At 52.3% G+C, this 12,786-nt stretch overlaps 1 protein-coding gene across 2 annotated transcripts; it reads left to right on the top strand.

The window, feature by feature from the left end:
- LOC133362716 (zinc finger protein OZF-like) lies at positions 1–4,564 on the top strand. Of its 2 annotated transcripts, none has more exons than XM_061581641.1 (3): positions 1–105; positions 419–485; positions 1,304–4,564. In XM_061581641.1, exon 3 carries the CDS (start codon positions 1,314–1,316, stop codon positions 2,613–2,615), a length of 1,302 nt encoding a protein of 433 aa, XP_061437625.1. In that variant the 5' UTR covers positions 1–105; positions 419–485; positions 1,304–1,313; the 3' UTR covers positions 2,616–4,564. The 2 variants fall into 2 exon arrangements, with proteins under 2 accessions (XP_061437625.1, XP_061437624.1); XM_061581640.1 differs by having other exon boundaries at positions 1,274–4,564.
- The last annotated feature ends 8,222 nt before the right edge of the window (positions 4,565–12,786 follow it).

The raw sequence follows: 12,786 nt of genomic DNA, 5'->3' as shown, positions 1-12,786 counted from the left end.
GTGACGTCATGTCATCTGCTGCCGCGTGACGTCATGTCATCTGCTGCCGCGTGACGTCACGAGCTAACAGGAAGCTGGAGGTCCGCGCGTGAACTGCAATCCGAGGTGAGAAATTCTCATTGCGGTTGTTGTTGTGGTTGTTGTTGTTGTTGTGGTTGTTGTTGTTTACCAAGGTAGAGCCTCGCTCTCTCTCTCGTAGGGATGTCAATAGAGCAGCAGCAGCAGCTTGTGAATCGATGTCCAAGTTGGAACTTTACAACGCGGGGCCTAGACACGCGGGGCCTTGCCTCCTGCCCTCGCCTGGTTGCGTTTGCTTTAATCCCCTCCCTTAAGTTTAATTTGTCTTCACGCGGCTCGCTACTTTGTCACTTTGGTTTATTGTAGATATTGACGCAGTTTTTTTTTCTTTTTTTACCAGCCCATGCCCGCCTGAGCTGCTGTACCGCTCTTGTTTACAGAAGCTACCTGCCCACAACAACAACAAGGTAGGTAGGTAGGTGGGGTTTGTCAACGCGTGTGTCAGTGTTTTGACTTAAAACTTTAGTAACTGCAGCAATTAATATTCTTGGTTCTTTCGGTAAAGTCACGGAGATAGAAAATTTAGTAAAAATAACAGATAATAAAATGAATAAAAGTAAACAAAATTGTAAATAAATAAAAAAACCCACGACGTTTCGATCGCAACACAAGTGTCCTTTATTTGATGTTATTATCTGTTGTTATTGTCTATCTACGTGACTTTACCGAAAGAACCAAGAATACGTGTGGAAATGTGTCGTTTTCAATGAAGTCTCTAAATGTGGAGGGCAAACCCGGGAGATTCGGAGGAAAATCCACGCGACCACGGAGAGAGACACGCAAACTCCAAATATACAGCAGCAGGTGTCAGGGTCGGGATCGAACCCACGACTTCCTGTATACCAGGCGAGGTAGTTAACATCTCACCACGGAGAGAGAGAGACACGCAAACTCCAAATATACAGCAGCAGCAGGCGTCAGGGTCTGGATCGAACCCACGACTTCCTGTATACCAGGTGAGGTAGTTAACATCTCACCACGGAGATACGAGGGCTTCCAGGCATATTTATGACCATTTGCCCTCTCATTGTGTGCAATAACAGCCCGTGTGATGAATTTGGGAAACTTTTTCACTACATCATGAATATATGAATAAGTATAGACGTGTAAGTCACGTGTGACTGTGTTTTTGCTTTCATCTGTGCCTCGATACTGACGTGTAGGTGGTGTGCATATTCTTTTTTTCTGTCTGCAGCTGACGCTTCCTCTGACGCTTCCTCTGCAGAATTGGTCTGATGGAGCAAAGGCAGGCAGCGCAGCTCGGTACGGCAAGTCAACAATGCGACCAGCGTGGATACAGCACGGAGCGGACTGGAAATTTGACACAGCACCAGAGAACACACACAGGAGAGAAACCCTTCAAGTGCACTGTGTGTGGGAAGGCCTTTGCATGGCCATCAGTTCTTCAGATCCACCAGAGAACACACACGGGAGAGAAACCCTTCAAGTGCAGTGTGTGTGACGAGGCATTTGCACGGCCATCTGCTCTTAAACGACACCAGAGAACACACACGGGAGAGAAACCCTTCAAGTGCAGTGTGTGTGGGGAGGCATTTTCACAGTCATATAATCTTAAGACACACCAGAGAACACACACGGGAGAGAAACCCTTCAAGTGCAGTGTGTGTGGGATGGCGTTTGCACTTTCATCTACTCTTGTAACACACCAGAGAACACACACGGGAGAGAAACCCTTCAAGTGCAGTGTCTGTGGGAAGACGTTTTCAGATTCATCTGATCTTGTAAAACACCAGAGAACACACACGGGAGAGAAACCCTTCAAGTGCAGTGTGTGTGGGAAGGCGTTTGCACTTTCATCTACTCTTGTAAAACACCAGAGAACTCACACAGGAGAGAAACCCTTCAAGTGCAGTGTGTGTGGGAAGGCGTTTGCACTTTCATCTACTCTTGTAACACACCAGAGAACACACACAGGAGAGAAACCCTTCAAGTGCAGTGTCTGTGGGATGGCGTTTGCACTTTCATCTACTCTTGTAACACACCAGAGAACACACACGGGAGAGAAACCCTTCAAATGCAGTGTCTGTGGGAAGACGTTTTCAGATTCATCTTATCTTGTAAAACACCAGAGAACCCACACGGGAGAGAAACCCTTCAAGTGCAGTGTCTGTGGGAAGGCGTTTGCACAGTCATCTGATCTTGTAAAACACCAGAGAACACACACGGGAGAGAAACCCTTCAGGTGCACTCCGTGCGGGATGGCGTTTGCACGGTCAGCACATCTTCAAAACCACCAGAGAACACACAAGCATCACAAGATCCACAAGGAGTGGAGTCTGAAAGCTTGTGAAAGTCAAAGTGCCGCAATGAGCCCATCCCTCATCAAACAAGAATCGGAAGAAAATCCCAGCTTGGACACTTTTAGAGAAATCAAGGTGAAATATGAAGAGGTGAAGGTGGAATATGAAGAAGTGAAAGTAAAATGTGAAGATGAAGATTCAACTCCAAAATGGGACCTTAGCATCGATGGAGGCAACATGAAGCAGGAGGAGAATTCTGACTGTGAGGCAGAGTGAGGCAACTCCCAGCAGCAGTTTGTGGAGGTGGAGGTGTGGGTGGACTTCATCTGAGACAATACAAAGTCAAATGAAGACCCGTTAGATGTGTAAACTTGAGATGATGTCGCTCCAATAGATGCACCCTTGTCACTGGCCTTTAATGACAAGAATGTGAAGTTGAACACCCAATTCCTAAGTTCAACCTGCAGGGTAAGCGGCCAGTCTTTGTGGACCTGTCTGTTGGGTAGATCTCTAACCAGGAGCGAGAGCCAATAAGCTCCCAAGCATTCACTCTGTTCTCATCAATTCCATTTATATGGTGCTTGCTTAATCGCCTCTGGCAACTCGGAGTTTTGCATCGTATCTCGTCTCAAACACTCGAAACATCCCCAAGTGGCAGCTGCCCCTGTGTGGCACAAGGTGGTGGCCCTGCACCGGCCTGCATGTGGACAAGAGCCTGTCAGTAGGGGGCGATGGTTGATGTGGCATCTCAGTTGTGGAGTTTGTAGGTAATGTTTAGAATTTGCTACATTTTGACCCAGATGTCAGCATGCAATGGCCGACTCGTTTTGAATGGTGCATTAGTATGTTGTACATACACTGTTAAGCAGACGGTGCGTATTTTTTAAATCCTTTATATTAAGTTCGCGTGCTTGCTTGCTTGCTTGCGTGCTTGCTTGCTTGCTTAGGACCGTGCAAATCTTTCGGTCGTTTTTTAACCCACTTCCTGTGATCCAATCGAGCTGACATTTTCCACACAGACTCGTCGTGAAAAAAAATTCCCAAAATTTTACACTTTTTAGGTAAAAAATTATTTTGCATATATTCAAATAGAACGCATTCATGGCTTTGGCTGAACGTCAGAGTGTAAGAGCCCAGAGCGTAACCCCTCCACAGGCCGTGGCGGAGTAGCGCAGTTGGTAGCGCCCTCGCTTCCCATGCCAAAGGTCGCGGGATCGATCCCCGCATCCTCCACAGGCGAATATATTTTTTAATCCTTTATATTAAGTTTGCTTGCTTGCTTAGGACCGTGCAAATATTTCGCTCGTTTTTAACCCACTTCCCGAGATCCAATCGAGCTGACATTTTCCACACAGACTCGTTGTGTGACAATTTTCGTGAAAAAAAAAAATCCAAAATTTTACACTGTTTAGGGAAAACAAATTAAATATTTAATTACCAATTGCTTAATGGTGGCAGACAATCATCTGACCCATAGGTGGCAGCCATCTCAAGCCAGAGGACGAGAGGACTCTAGCCGCCACGCATATAAAGGATTTAGAGTGAAAAACTTTGTTTTTACGGGTTTACTTGTTTAAATTAGCTTCTTGTTAATAGGATGTAAACTAATAAAGCATATTTCAGTGCAGTCATTCAATTTTGTTCATATGCCTGTCAATAATTTAGACTGAATACTTGTCTGATGGTGTGCGTACATGTAACATTTTGTCTATAAGGGTCAAACATTGAATAAGTGATGTTAGGACACAGTGTGTGTTTTGCAAGTAACCTGTACAGATAACTCAGGTGAGACTCATTGTGCTTGTGATGCAGGTCAAAGGGTATTTTTGTGTTTTCAGGAAGCGTCTCCCTCTGGAGCAGCAACTCATTGTCTTTGAAATAGCGAGCACGCTCGGATCATTCATCAGTTACAAGGCATACCACTTAAAAGTTACACGTAGAGGAGATACATTCTCTACAACACGAATTATAATTTTGTATTACGTGTTGACGTACATTTTGTCGAATTAGGACAAGAAATGCTCCTTGCTGATTGGAAAGTTACAAAAAGAATTGCACACGAGCAACGCATCCACACAAGCTCCCGATGCTCCGTTTTGAAGTTTTAAAATGAAACAACTTTGAATTGTATTATGTTTTGAATTTAATAATTGTATTTCTTCATTAAAAGCTTGTTATTTTACATCTGGAAGACTTCATTGAAAACGACATTTCGTGTGAATTTTCTCTCGTCGTTAAGTAGATGGCCTTGCCGGGGTTCTGTTTGATGCGGACTTTCACCTGGTTGGGGTTGCGGGATTGAGATGAGGCGACACAGAGCTGCTGGCCGTGCCAGAAGACCGCCGTCTGCAGATCGATTCCAACGCAATCGACCGTCTGTCCCTGTGCCTTCGTCGTTCATGCAGGGGGCGCGTAGGTTTGCAGCGCCCCCTGCATGAAAGCGACAGAACGTGCAGCGTTCGTCACAAAGTTGTGCGTAAGCGCCATAACAAGGCGCTGTCAGCTGACCTGCCACCACGTGCAGCACGGGTCAACAGGGGGCAGCCGAGAGAGAGAGCGAGGTGCGTAGGGGTGAGTGGTGAGGGTGAGTGGCGGTTATGAGTGGTGATTAGTGAGGGGTGAGGGTGAGCAGTGCGGGTGAGTGGTGATTGGTGAGGGTGTGATTGGTGAGGATGAGTGGTGAGTGGTCAGGGTGAGTGGTGAGGGTGAGTGGTTGTTGTGAGGGTGAGTGGTGAGGATGAGTGGTGAGGGTGAGTGGCGGTTGTGAGTGGTGATGGGTGAGTGGTGAGCGGTGAGTGGTGAGCGTGAGTGGTGAGGGTGAGTGGTGAGAGAGTGGTTAGTTTTGAGGGTGAGTAGTGAGGGTTAGTGGAGAGTGGTGATTGGTCAGTGGTGATTGGTGAGGATGAATGGTGAGTAGTGAGGGTGAAGTTGAGTGGTGGTTGTGACGGTGAGTGGTGAGGGTGAGTGGTGAGGCTGAATGGTGAGGGTGAATGGTGAGAGTGAGTGGTGAGTGAGAGTGGTGAGGGTTAGTGGTGAGGGTTAGTGGTGAGTGGTGAGGGTGAGTGGTGATTGGTGAGTGGTGATTGGTGAGTGGTGATTGGTGAGTGGTGAGGGTGAGTGGTGATTGGTGAGTGGTGAGGGTGAGTGGTGAGGGAGATTGGTGAGGGAGGTTGGTGAGTTGTGAGGGTGAATGGTGAATAGTGAGTGGGAGTGGTGAGTGGTGAGGATGAGTGGTAAGGGTGAGTTGTGAGTGGTGAATGGTGAGGGTGAATGATGAGTACAGTCAATATGCACTGCTGTTATCATACCAGGTACCACCACCACAATATGTACTCCTCTCATCATAGCAGATACCACCACAGCAGTATGCAATGCTGTAATCATAGCAGGTACCAACACAGCAGTATGCACTGCTGTAATCATAGCAGGTACCAACACAGCAGTATGCACTGCTGTAGTGATAGCAGGTACGACCTCAGTCGGTATACACTGCTGTAGTGATAGTAGATACTGCTATCGAGTTGGTAGATACTGCTATAGTAAATACTAAAACAGTCAGTATATACCACTACAGTTAGTCAATACTGCTACAGTCAGTATATACTACTATACAGTCAGTACATACTGCTACGGTGAGTAGCTACTAGAGTCAGTAGATACTATTATAGAGTGAGTAGATACTGCTATAGATTTTGTAGTTACTACTATAGTCAGTGGATACAACTATAGAGTCAGCAGATACTATACAGTTAGTCGTTACGAGTATATAGTCAGTAGATACTACTGTAGGCCCAGAAAATACTACTATGGTCAGTAGTTATTACAGTCACTAAATACTACTACACAGTCAGTAGCTACCTCTGGCTCAGTAGATACTACGGTACAGTCAGTAGATACTACTACAGAGTCAATAGATACCACTTCCTCTGTTGTATGTGTAGAGGTGATACGCTCTGGGATTAGGGATCGTATGCCAGCGCGTAAGGATTGGCTGTGTAGGTGGTGACGCGCGCTGACGGTGGAGGATCAGGGGTCAGCGCGGGGTCGTGGGTTACGGGGTACCGATTGGCTGTGGGCCGGTGACGCGCTGAGAGGGAGTGATCAGGTGGCTGCGCAGTGTGATTGGTGGAGTAATGTTAACACGCGCTGGGGAAAGCGGATCGTAGAGAGAGTGCGTCGTGATTGGTTCATTAAGGAACGACGCCCACGTCGACGTCCGCATCAGCTCCGTCTCTCGTGAGCAGGGGCTATAAAAGGGGATGCACACAGGCGTAAGGGCAGTGTGTGACCAGCGAAGAATGAAGACGGGGATGAAGACCTAGAGCCCTGCGGTACCTAGCCCCGCTGTCCTAAGGGGACCGGGACTCTGTGTAACCCAGAGGCGAGTGTAGTGTGTGTAGCCTTAGGCATAAGGTCTACACGAGCCGAATGCATTGTGTGTAGCCAGGGCATAGGGTCTACACGAGTCGAGTGTATTGTGTAGCCAGAGGCATAGGGCTTACACGAGTCGAGTATATTGTGTGTAGCCAGAGGCATAGGGTCTACACGAGTCAAGTGTATCGGGTGTAGCCAGAGGCCTAGAGTTACACGAGATTAGTGGAGTGTGTCGTAGAGAGAAGGAAGACCACACGTTGTATTGTGACACGTAAAGATTTAATAAAAGTGTGTTACCCGTCAAGAAGTTCCTGCCGTCAATTCCCATACTTCAACTGGCGTCAGAAGTGAAACGGTCCTCCAAGCATGGATACAAGGAGGAGCCGTCGGACCCACGGGATGGACCACGGGGACAACCTCGACGACGCGGGCCAGCTGGCATCAGGGGGTGAGGAAGAGGAGCTGCCCACGGGGCAGGATCCGCCGACGGCGCCGGAGGAGCGACGGGGGACTGACACCGTGCTCCGCGAGGCACACTCCCGTCTGGCGGAGCTGCTGCTCGCCGCCGCGTCCATCTTGGCGGAGATCAGCTCATCGGGAGGAGCGGGGACGGCGGCCGACGTGCTACAGGGTCGCCCTGCAGATTCCCGCCAAAACGATTTGGTGATTCCCGCCATTTCATCCGCACCAACTTTTGGCGGGAACGGCCATCACCACGTGGCAGCGGTTCTCCATGCGCGCCCGCTGACGTCACCAACGCGCGCGGCGGACCGCCATGACACACCCGCCACTGGGGCCGCCATCTTACACACCGACGGGGCGGCAGAGAGGAAGCACGAGGAGGAGGACGACTTCATCTTTCAGCAGCGCCTTCCCACGTTGTCAGCCTTCAAGGCGGAAGGCGGGGATTGGAGCCAATTTCAGCGCAGATTTTTGGCGCATCAGGAGATGTCCGCCTGGTCCGACGCTACGGCGCTGCGGGCACTGCCTGCCATGCTGGACGACAACGCGCTCGCGGCCTTCACGTCCGCACGCAGGTCGGACCGCTCCACGCTCAAGGATGCGCTGGCCCTCATGGCCAAAGTCTACGGTCCTCCCTCGGCGTGCCGCCATCATTTTTATGCAAGACGGAAGGCGGACACGGAGACCGTGCTCGCCTACCGCACGGCGTTGCTTGCTCTCGCCGACGCCGCGTTCCCTCGTATGGACGAGGAGGGCCAAGATGCGATGGTTTTGGAGCAGCTGCTCAAGTTGGCGCAGGACCTGGGGGTCCCCATCAACACGGCCGACGAGACCGATATTTCTTCCTTACGGGTCGCCACGAGCATACAAGCGCACGAGGTCCTTCACCGTAAGCAGGGGGTCGTCTGCAACGCTGCCGTGGCCTCAACTCCGGGTCCGGTTGTCACCGTGCCCCAAGTCGTCAGCCCACCAGAGGAGGCGTTCATCGCGGGACGAGCGGGGGACTGGAGGTCGGGGGGTCGTTCGCCTCTGCGAGCGGCCCGCAAGCTGGAGCAACCGAGATCTCCGACCACTGTCATCACGTGCTATAACTGCGGCCTCCGAGGCCACGTGGCCTCCGGTTGCCGCGCCCCACGTCAGCGCGCCATGGGACCTCGGCTGGACGACGACCAAGGCCCCAAGTCATCACCGCAAACCCCGGCAAGTCGCGGCACCTCACATGCTTGGCCCGCATACTCGACACGTATGGGTCGTCGCGTTGCGACGAGGGAGAGCCGAGTAGAGTTCGGGGATTCGGTTCGGAGAGGGGGGTTCGGCCGGGACCGGGGAGACATTAAATGGGCGGAATTGGGGCACAGAATAGTGGCTGCCTCAGCGGGTTCATCCGTCGTTACCGGATCTATTGATGGGGTCGAGGTCAGGGTGTTAGTGGACACGGGGGCATCGGCGACTATTATTTCGGACCTCATTTATAACATTCTCCCGGTACAATGTCGTCCGCTTCTTCCGGTGGATGTGCCGTTTTACGCCGCTAACGGGGGATCGTTGGGCATTATCGGTCAGATTAGGGCGTCCATTTGCATTGGTGATATCAAATTGTCGGGACCCGTTTTCGTTTCATCTTCCCTGGCGGTTCCTTGCCTATTGGGCACTGATTTTTTGGCAAAAATGCCCATCAAAATTCTCATTGATCAACGTTGCATTGAACTACCATCGGGTCGCCGTATTTCATTTTTGACGAGCCCTAATGTAATTCGGACGGCGTGCGCTACCATACAGGCGTTAGCGACACAGACCGTGCACGTACCCCCGGGTTCACAAATGTTGATTCCCCTCCGGTTGCGGAAGCCATGGGGGAAGGAGGCCTTGGAACAGGCCATGCTTTTGGGTCCTTCTAATAGGGCTGTTGGAGGTCTCGATTTATCGGTGGCTCACACTTTGGTTGGGGCAGACAGGGATCCGTTTGTGATGGTTTTAAACGCTGGGGCGCGGCCGGCCGTCATTCAGCAGGGCACCGTGCTGGCTCACGCGGCACGGGTCCCTGCGGAGGAGGGGCTGGTTGCGCAGGCTGATTCGAGCCCCACGAATAACGTAACATCGAAGGAGGACCTCGATTGGATTGATATGCTGTGCGCGGACTCTGACGATTTGTCAGCGGTACAGTTGGGTGCGCTGCGCGGGTTGCTGATTGAATTTTCGGATGTCTTCAGTAAACATAAGTATGATATTGGGTGCACGGACCTGCTACGCCACCACATTGAAACGGGCGACGCGGCACCGGTCAGGCAAAATCCCTTCCGACTGAGTCCTGCTGAGAAGGAACATGTTCAGTCGGCAGTTAACGATATGCTGGAAGCCGACATTATTTCGCCTTCTTCCAGTCCTTGGGGAGCACCTATTGTGCTCGTTAAAAAGCAGGACGGGTCCCTGCGATTTTGCGTCGATTTCCGCCGCCTGAATAAGATCTCGGTGGCCGACGCGTATCCGCTCCCCAGGATGGACGAGTCTCTCGACGCATTGTCCGGTGCGCGATACTTTTCGACTCTTGATTTATTGTCCGGATTCTGGCAGTTGCCACTCGACGAGGAGTCTAAGCCTAAGACTGCATTCCGGACTCCAGGGGGCCTGTTTCAGTTTAACCGGTTACCCATGGGACTTCACTCCTCTCCTGCGACGTTTCAGCGTCTTATGGAATTGGTTTTGTCGGGCTTGCAGTGGGATACGTGCCTCATTTACCTTGACGATGTCATTGTTTTCGGTAAAACGTTTGAAGAACACCTCCAGCGATTGAGAGGGGTGTTCTTGCGAATGCGATCGGCTAAATTAAAGTTTAAACCGGCCAAATGCCATCTTTTTCGTAAATCCGTGAGGTACTTGGGTCACATTGTCGACTCTTCGGGGATTTCTACCGATCCTGCGACGACGGACTGTGTCAGTTCGTGGCCGACGCCCACGTCCGTGTCAGACGTGCGCAGTTTCATCGGTTTTGCTTCGTATTATCGCCGATTCGTTGAGCACTTCGCCACCATTGCAAAGCCCTTGCACGCTTTAACGGCAAAAGGAGTGAAGTTCCGGTGGGGACCGGAGGAGGAGGCTGCATTCTGCTCCCTCCGGGACGCCTTGGTAAGGGCCCCACCCTTGCGCTATCCGGACTTTGCGAGTCCCTTCTTGCTAGACACGGATGCTAGCAACACGGGCATTGGGGGAGTGTTGTCCCAAGTCGTTGGAGGGGTCGAACGGGTGGTCGCTTATGGTAGCAGGGTGTTGTCGCCGGCAGAGCAGCGCTACTGCGTCACCCGTCGTGAACTACTTGCCATTGTCTTTTTTGTACAACAATTCAGGCCATATCTCTATGGTCGTCATTTCACGGTCCGGACGGACCACGCGGCGCTCCAGTATTCATTACGGGTTGCCCAGCCCTCGGGCCAATTGTCGCGGTGGTTGGAAGTCCTCCAGGACTATCAGTTCACGACTACGTACCGTAAAGGGTTGCGACACACGAATGCCGATGCCCTGTCGCGGTTGTTGCCTTGTCACAAATGTGCGTGCTTATCGGGATTGGCGCGCTGTAAACCTCCGGTTACGGAAGGTAGGGAGGCGTTGGTTGCGACCGCGAGCACACCAATTGGGGATGGTCCCGCTACCCCAGGGGGTCAGGACTCGCTGCTCTCACTGTCGTTGATTGAGTGGGGCCGTCTCCAAATGGCGGACAGCTCCCTGCTGGCATTTCGCCGGAAGACGGAGGGTTCCGAAGGTAAACACGACCGAACTGGCTCCTACGAGCTTAAGCAAGGCCTGTTGATGAGATGGGACAGTTTGTCCCGGCGGCATGCGATTGTGGTGCCTTCTGCTGTGAGGGGGAAGGTTGTCTTGGCCGCACACGAACGCCTCTTGCATTTGGGAGTTAACAAAACGCTTGCCCTGCTTCAGCGTGACTATTATTGGCCGGGAATGGGGGGTGACGTGGTGAATATTCTGAAGGGTTGTGTTGAGTGCGCCAGACGGAAACCACCGCCCGTGGCAGCTAATCCACCGCTGCAATCTATTCAGGTCTCGCGCACTAACGAGCTCGTTGCACTCGATATTCTGGGGCCCTTTCCGGTCACGCCTAGGGGTAATAAGTACCTGTTGGTGGGGGTCGAATATTTTACCCGGTGGCCTATGGCGTGGCCACTCGCCAACCAGTCGGCGGCGGCTGTGACGGACGCCTTTGTCCAGGGCTACGTCCTGGACAAGGGGGCTCCCGAACGCTTGCTTACTGACCAAGGGAAAAATTTTTCGAGTAAATTACTGCAAGAGGTGTGCGACCTGTTGGGTACCAAGAAGGTGCGTACCTCCCCGTACCACCCGCAGACGGACGGGATGGTGGAGAGGCTTAACAGGACATTGACCTCTATGCTGTGCCAGCAGGTATGTGAGTCACATGTTGATTGGGACCTGCAGGTCCCTGGGGTCCTTGCCGCGTATAGAATGGCCCCCCATGCAGCAACGGGATTTTCCCCGTTTTATCTAATGTACGGTCGGGAAGCCGACCCGCCCATGGAAACGCAGCTGGGTCTGCCCGCACCACGAACTAATTCGAAATTGGCAGAGCATATTAAATTTAATATTCATAAACTGACAGAGGCAAGGGAGGCCGCACGGCTTAATTCGCGGGCTCGCCAAATTGCGAACGAGCGGTTGCGGGCACGGAAGGTGTCCGTGCACAATTGGGAACCAGGTGACAGGGCCTGGCTGCATTGCCCTCAGGCACCTTTGGCCACGTCGCCTAAATTGTTGAAGCCGTGGCGGGGACCCGTGGAGGTCGTGCGGGTTGCACGCCCCCAGTGCGTTCAGATAAAATGGGAAAAACGCCGTTGGTACGTCCACCCCTCCCGACTGAAACCGTTCTCGCCTCCGTATGGCCTCCCCTTGTGTCGTGAGGGCCGAGCATGTGACGTGACCAACGACCCTGAGGGGGAATTGTCCTTGCCTGCTCCTCACATGTCTCCGCCTGATCCGCTCCCAGGTGTCTCGGAACTGACAGCTGCCGACCACCGGCGGCCGGATCTTCGCGGCGAGGACGGTCCTTCCAGGCCCGATCCGTGCCGTCTAGAGCTGCCGGAGACACCGGACGGTCGCCAACGTCCCGTTCCATACGACGGACCGGCCAGACGGACTCGCGCTAGGTCGCGCTACTTTGTGTAACCTGCCACGTGCGGAGTCGAGGCAGCCGGAGCGCCTCGGCACTGCGTGGGTCACAGTGACACTTGGCGCGTTCGTTTTACGGTGTTCGCTTTTATTGTGTTGTTCGTCGGGCTGTATATTGCTTCGTATTTAAGGTTGTGTTATGTTGTTGTTGTTGTTGTGTTACGGGGCACACTGGGATGTGGAGTTCTTTATTACTGCGTTGACGTTAGGTTGGGTTGTTGGTTAACAGCCGGGCCGGCTGCAAGCTATGTGGGAGGGGGTGATGTAGAGGTGATACGCGCTGGGATTAGGGATCGTATGCCAGCGCGTAAGGATTGGCTGTGTAGGTGGTGACGCGCGCTGACGGTGGAGGATCAGGGGTCAGCGCGGGGTCGTGGGTTACGGGGTACCGATTGGCTGTGGGCCGGTGACGCGCTGAGAG

Source organism: Lethenteron reissneri, unplaced genomic scaffold, assembly GCF_015708825.2.
Source record: "Lethenteron reissneri isolate LAM-NWPU_2019-01 unplaced genomic scaffold, ASM1570882v1 scaffold_1587, whole genome shotgun sequence".
NCBI lineage: Eukaryota > Metazoa > Chordata > Hyperoartia > Petromyzontiformes > Petromyzontidae > Lethenteron > Lethenteron reissneri.
Note: the sequence above shows the minus strand (reverse complement) of the source record. Positions and strands in the feature narration are given on the sequence as shown.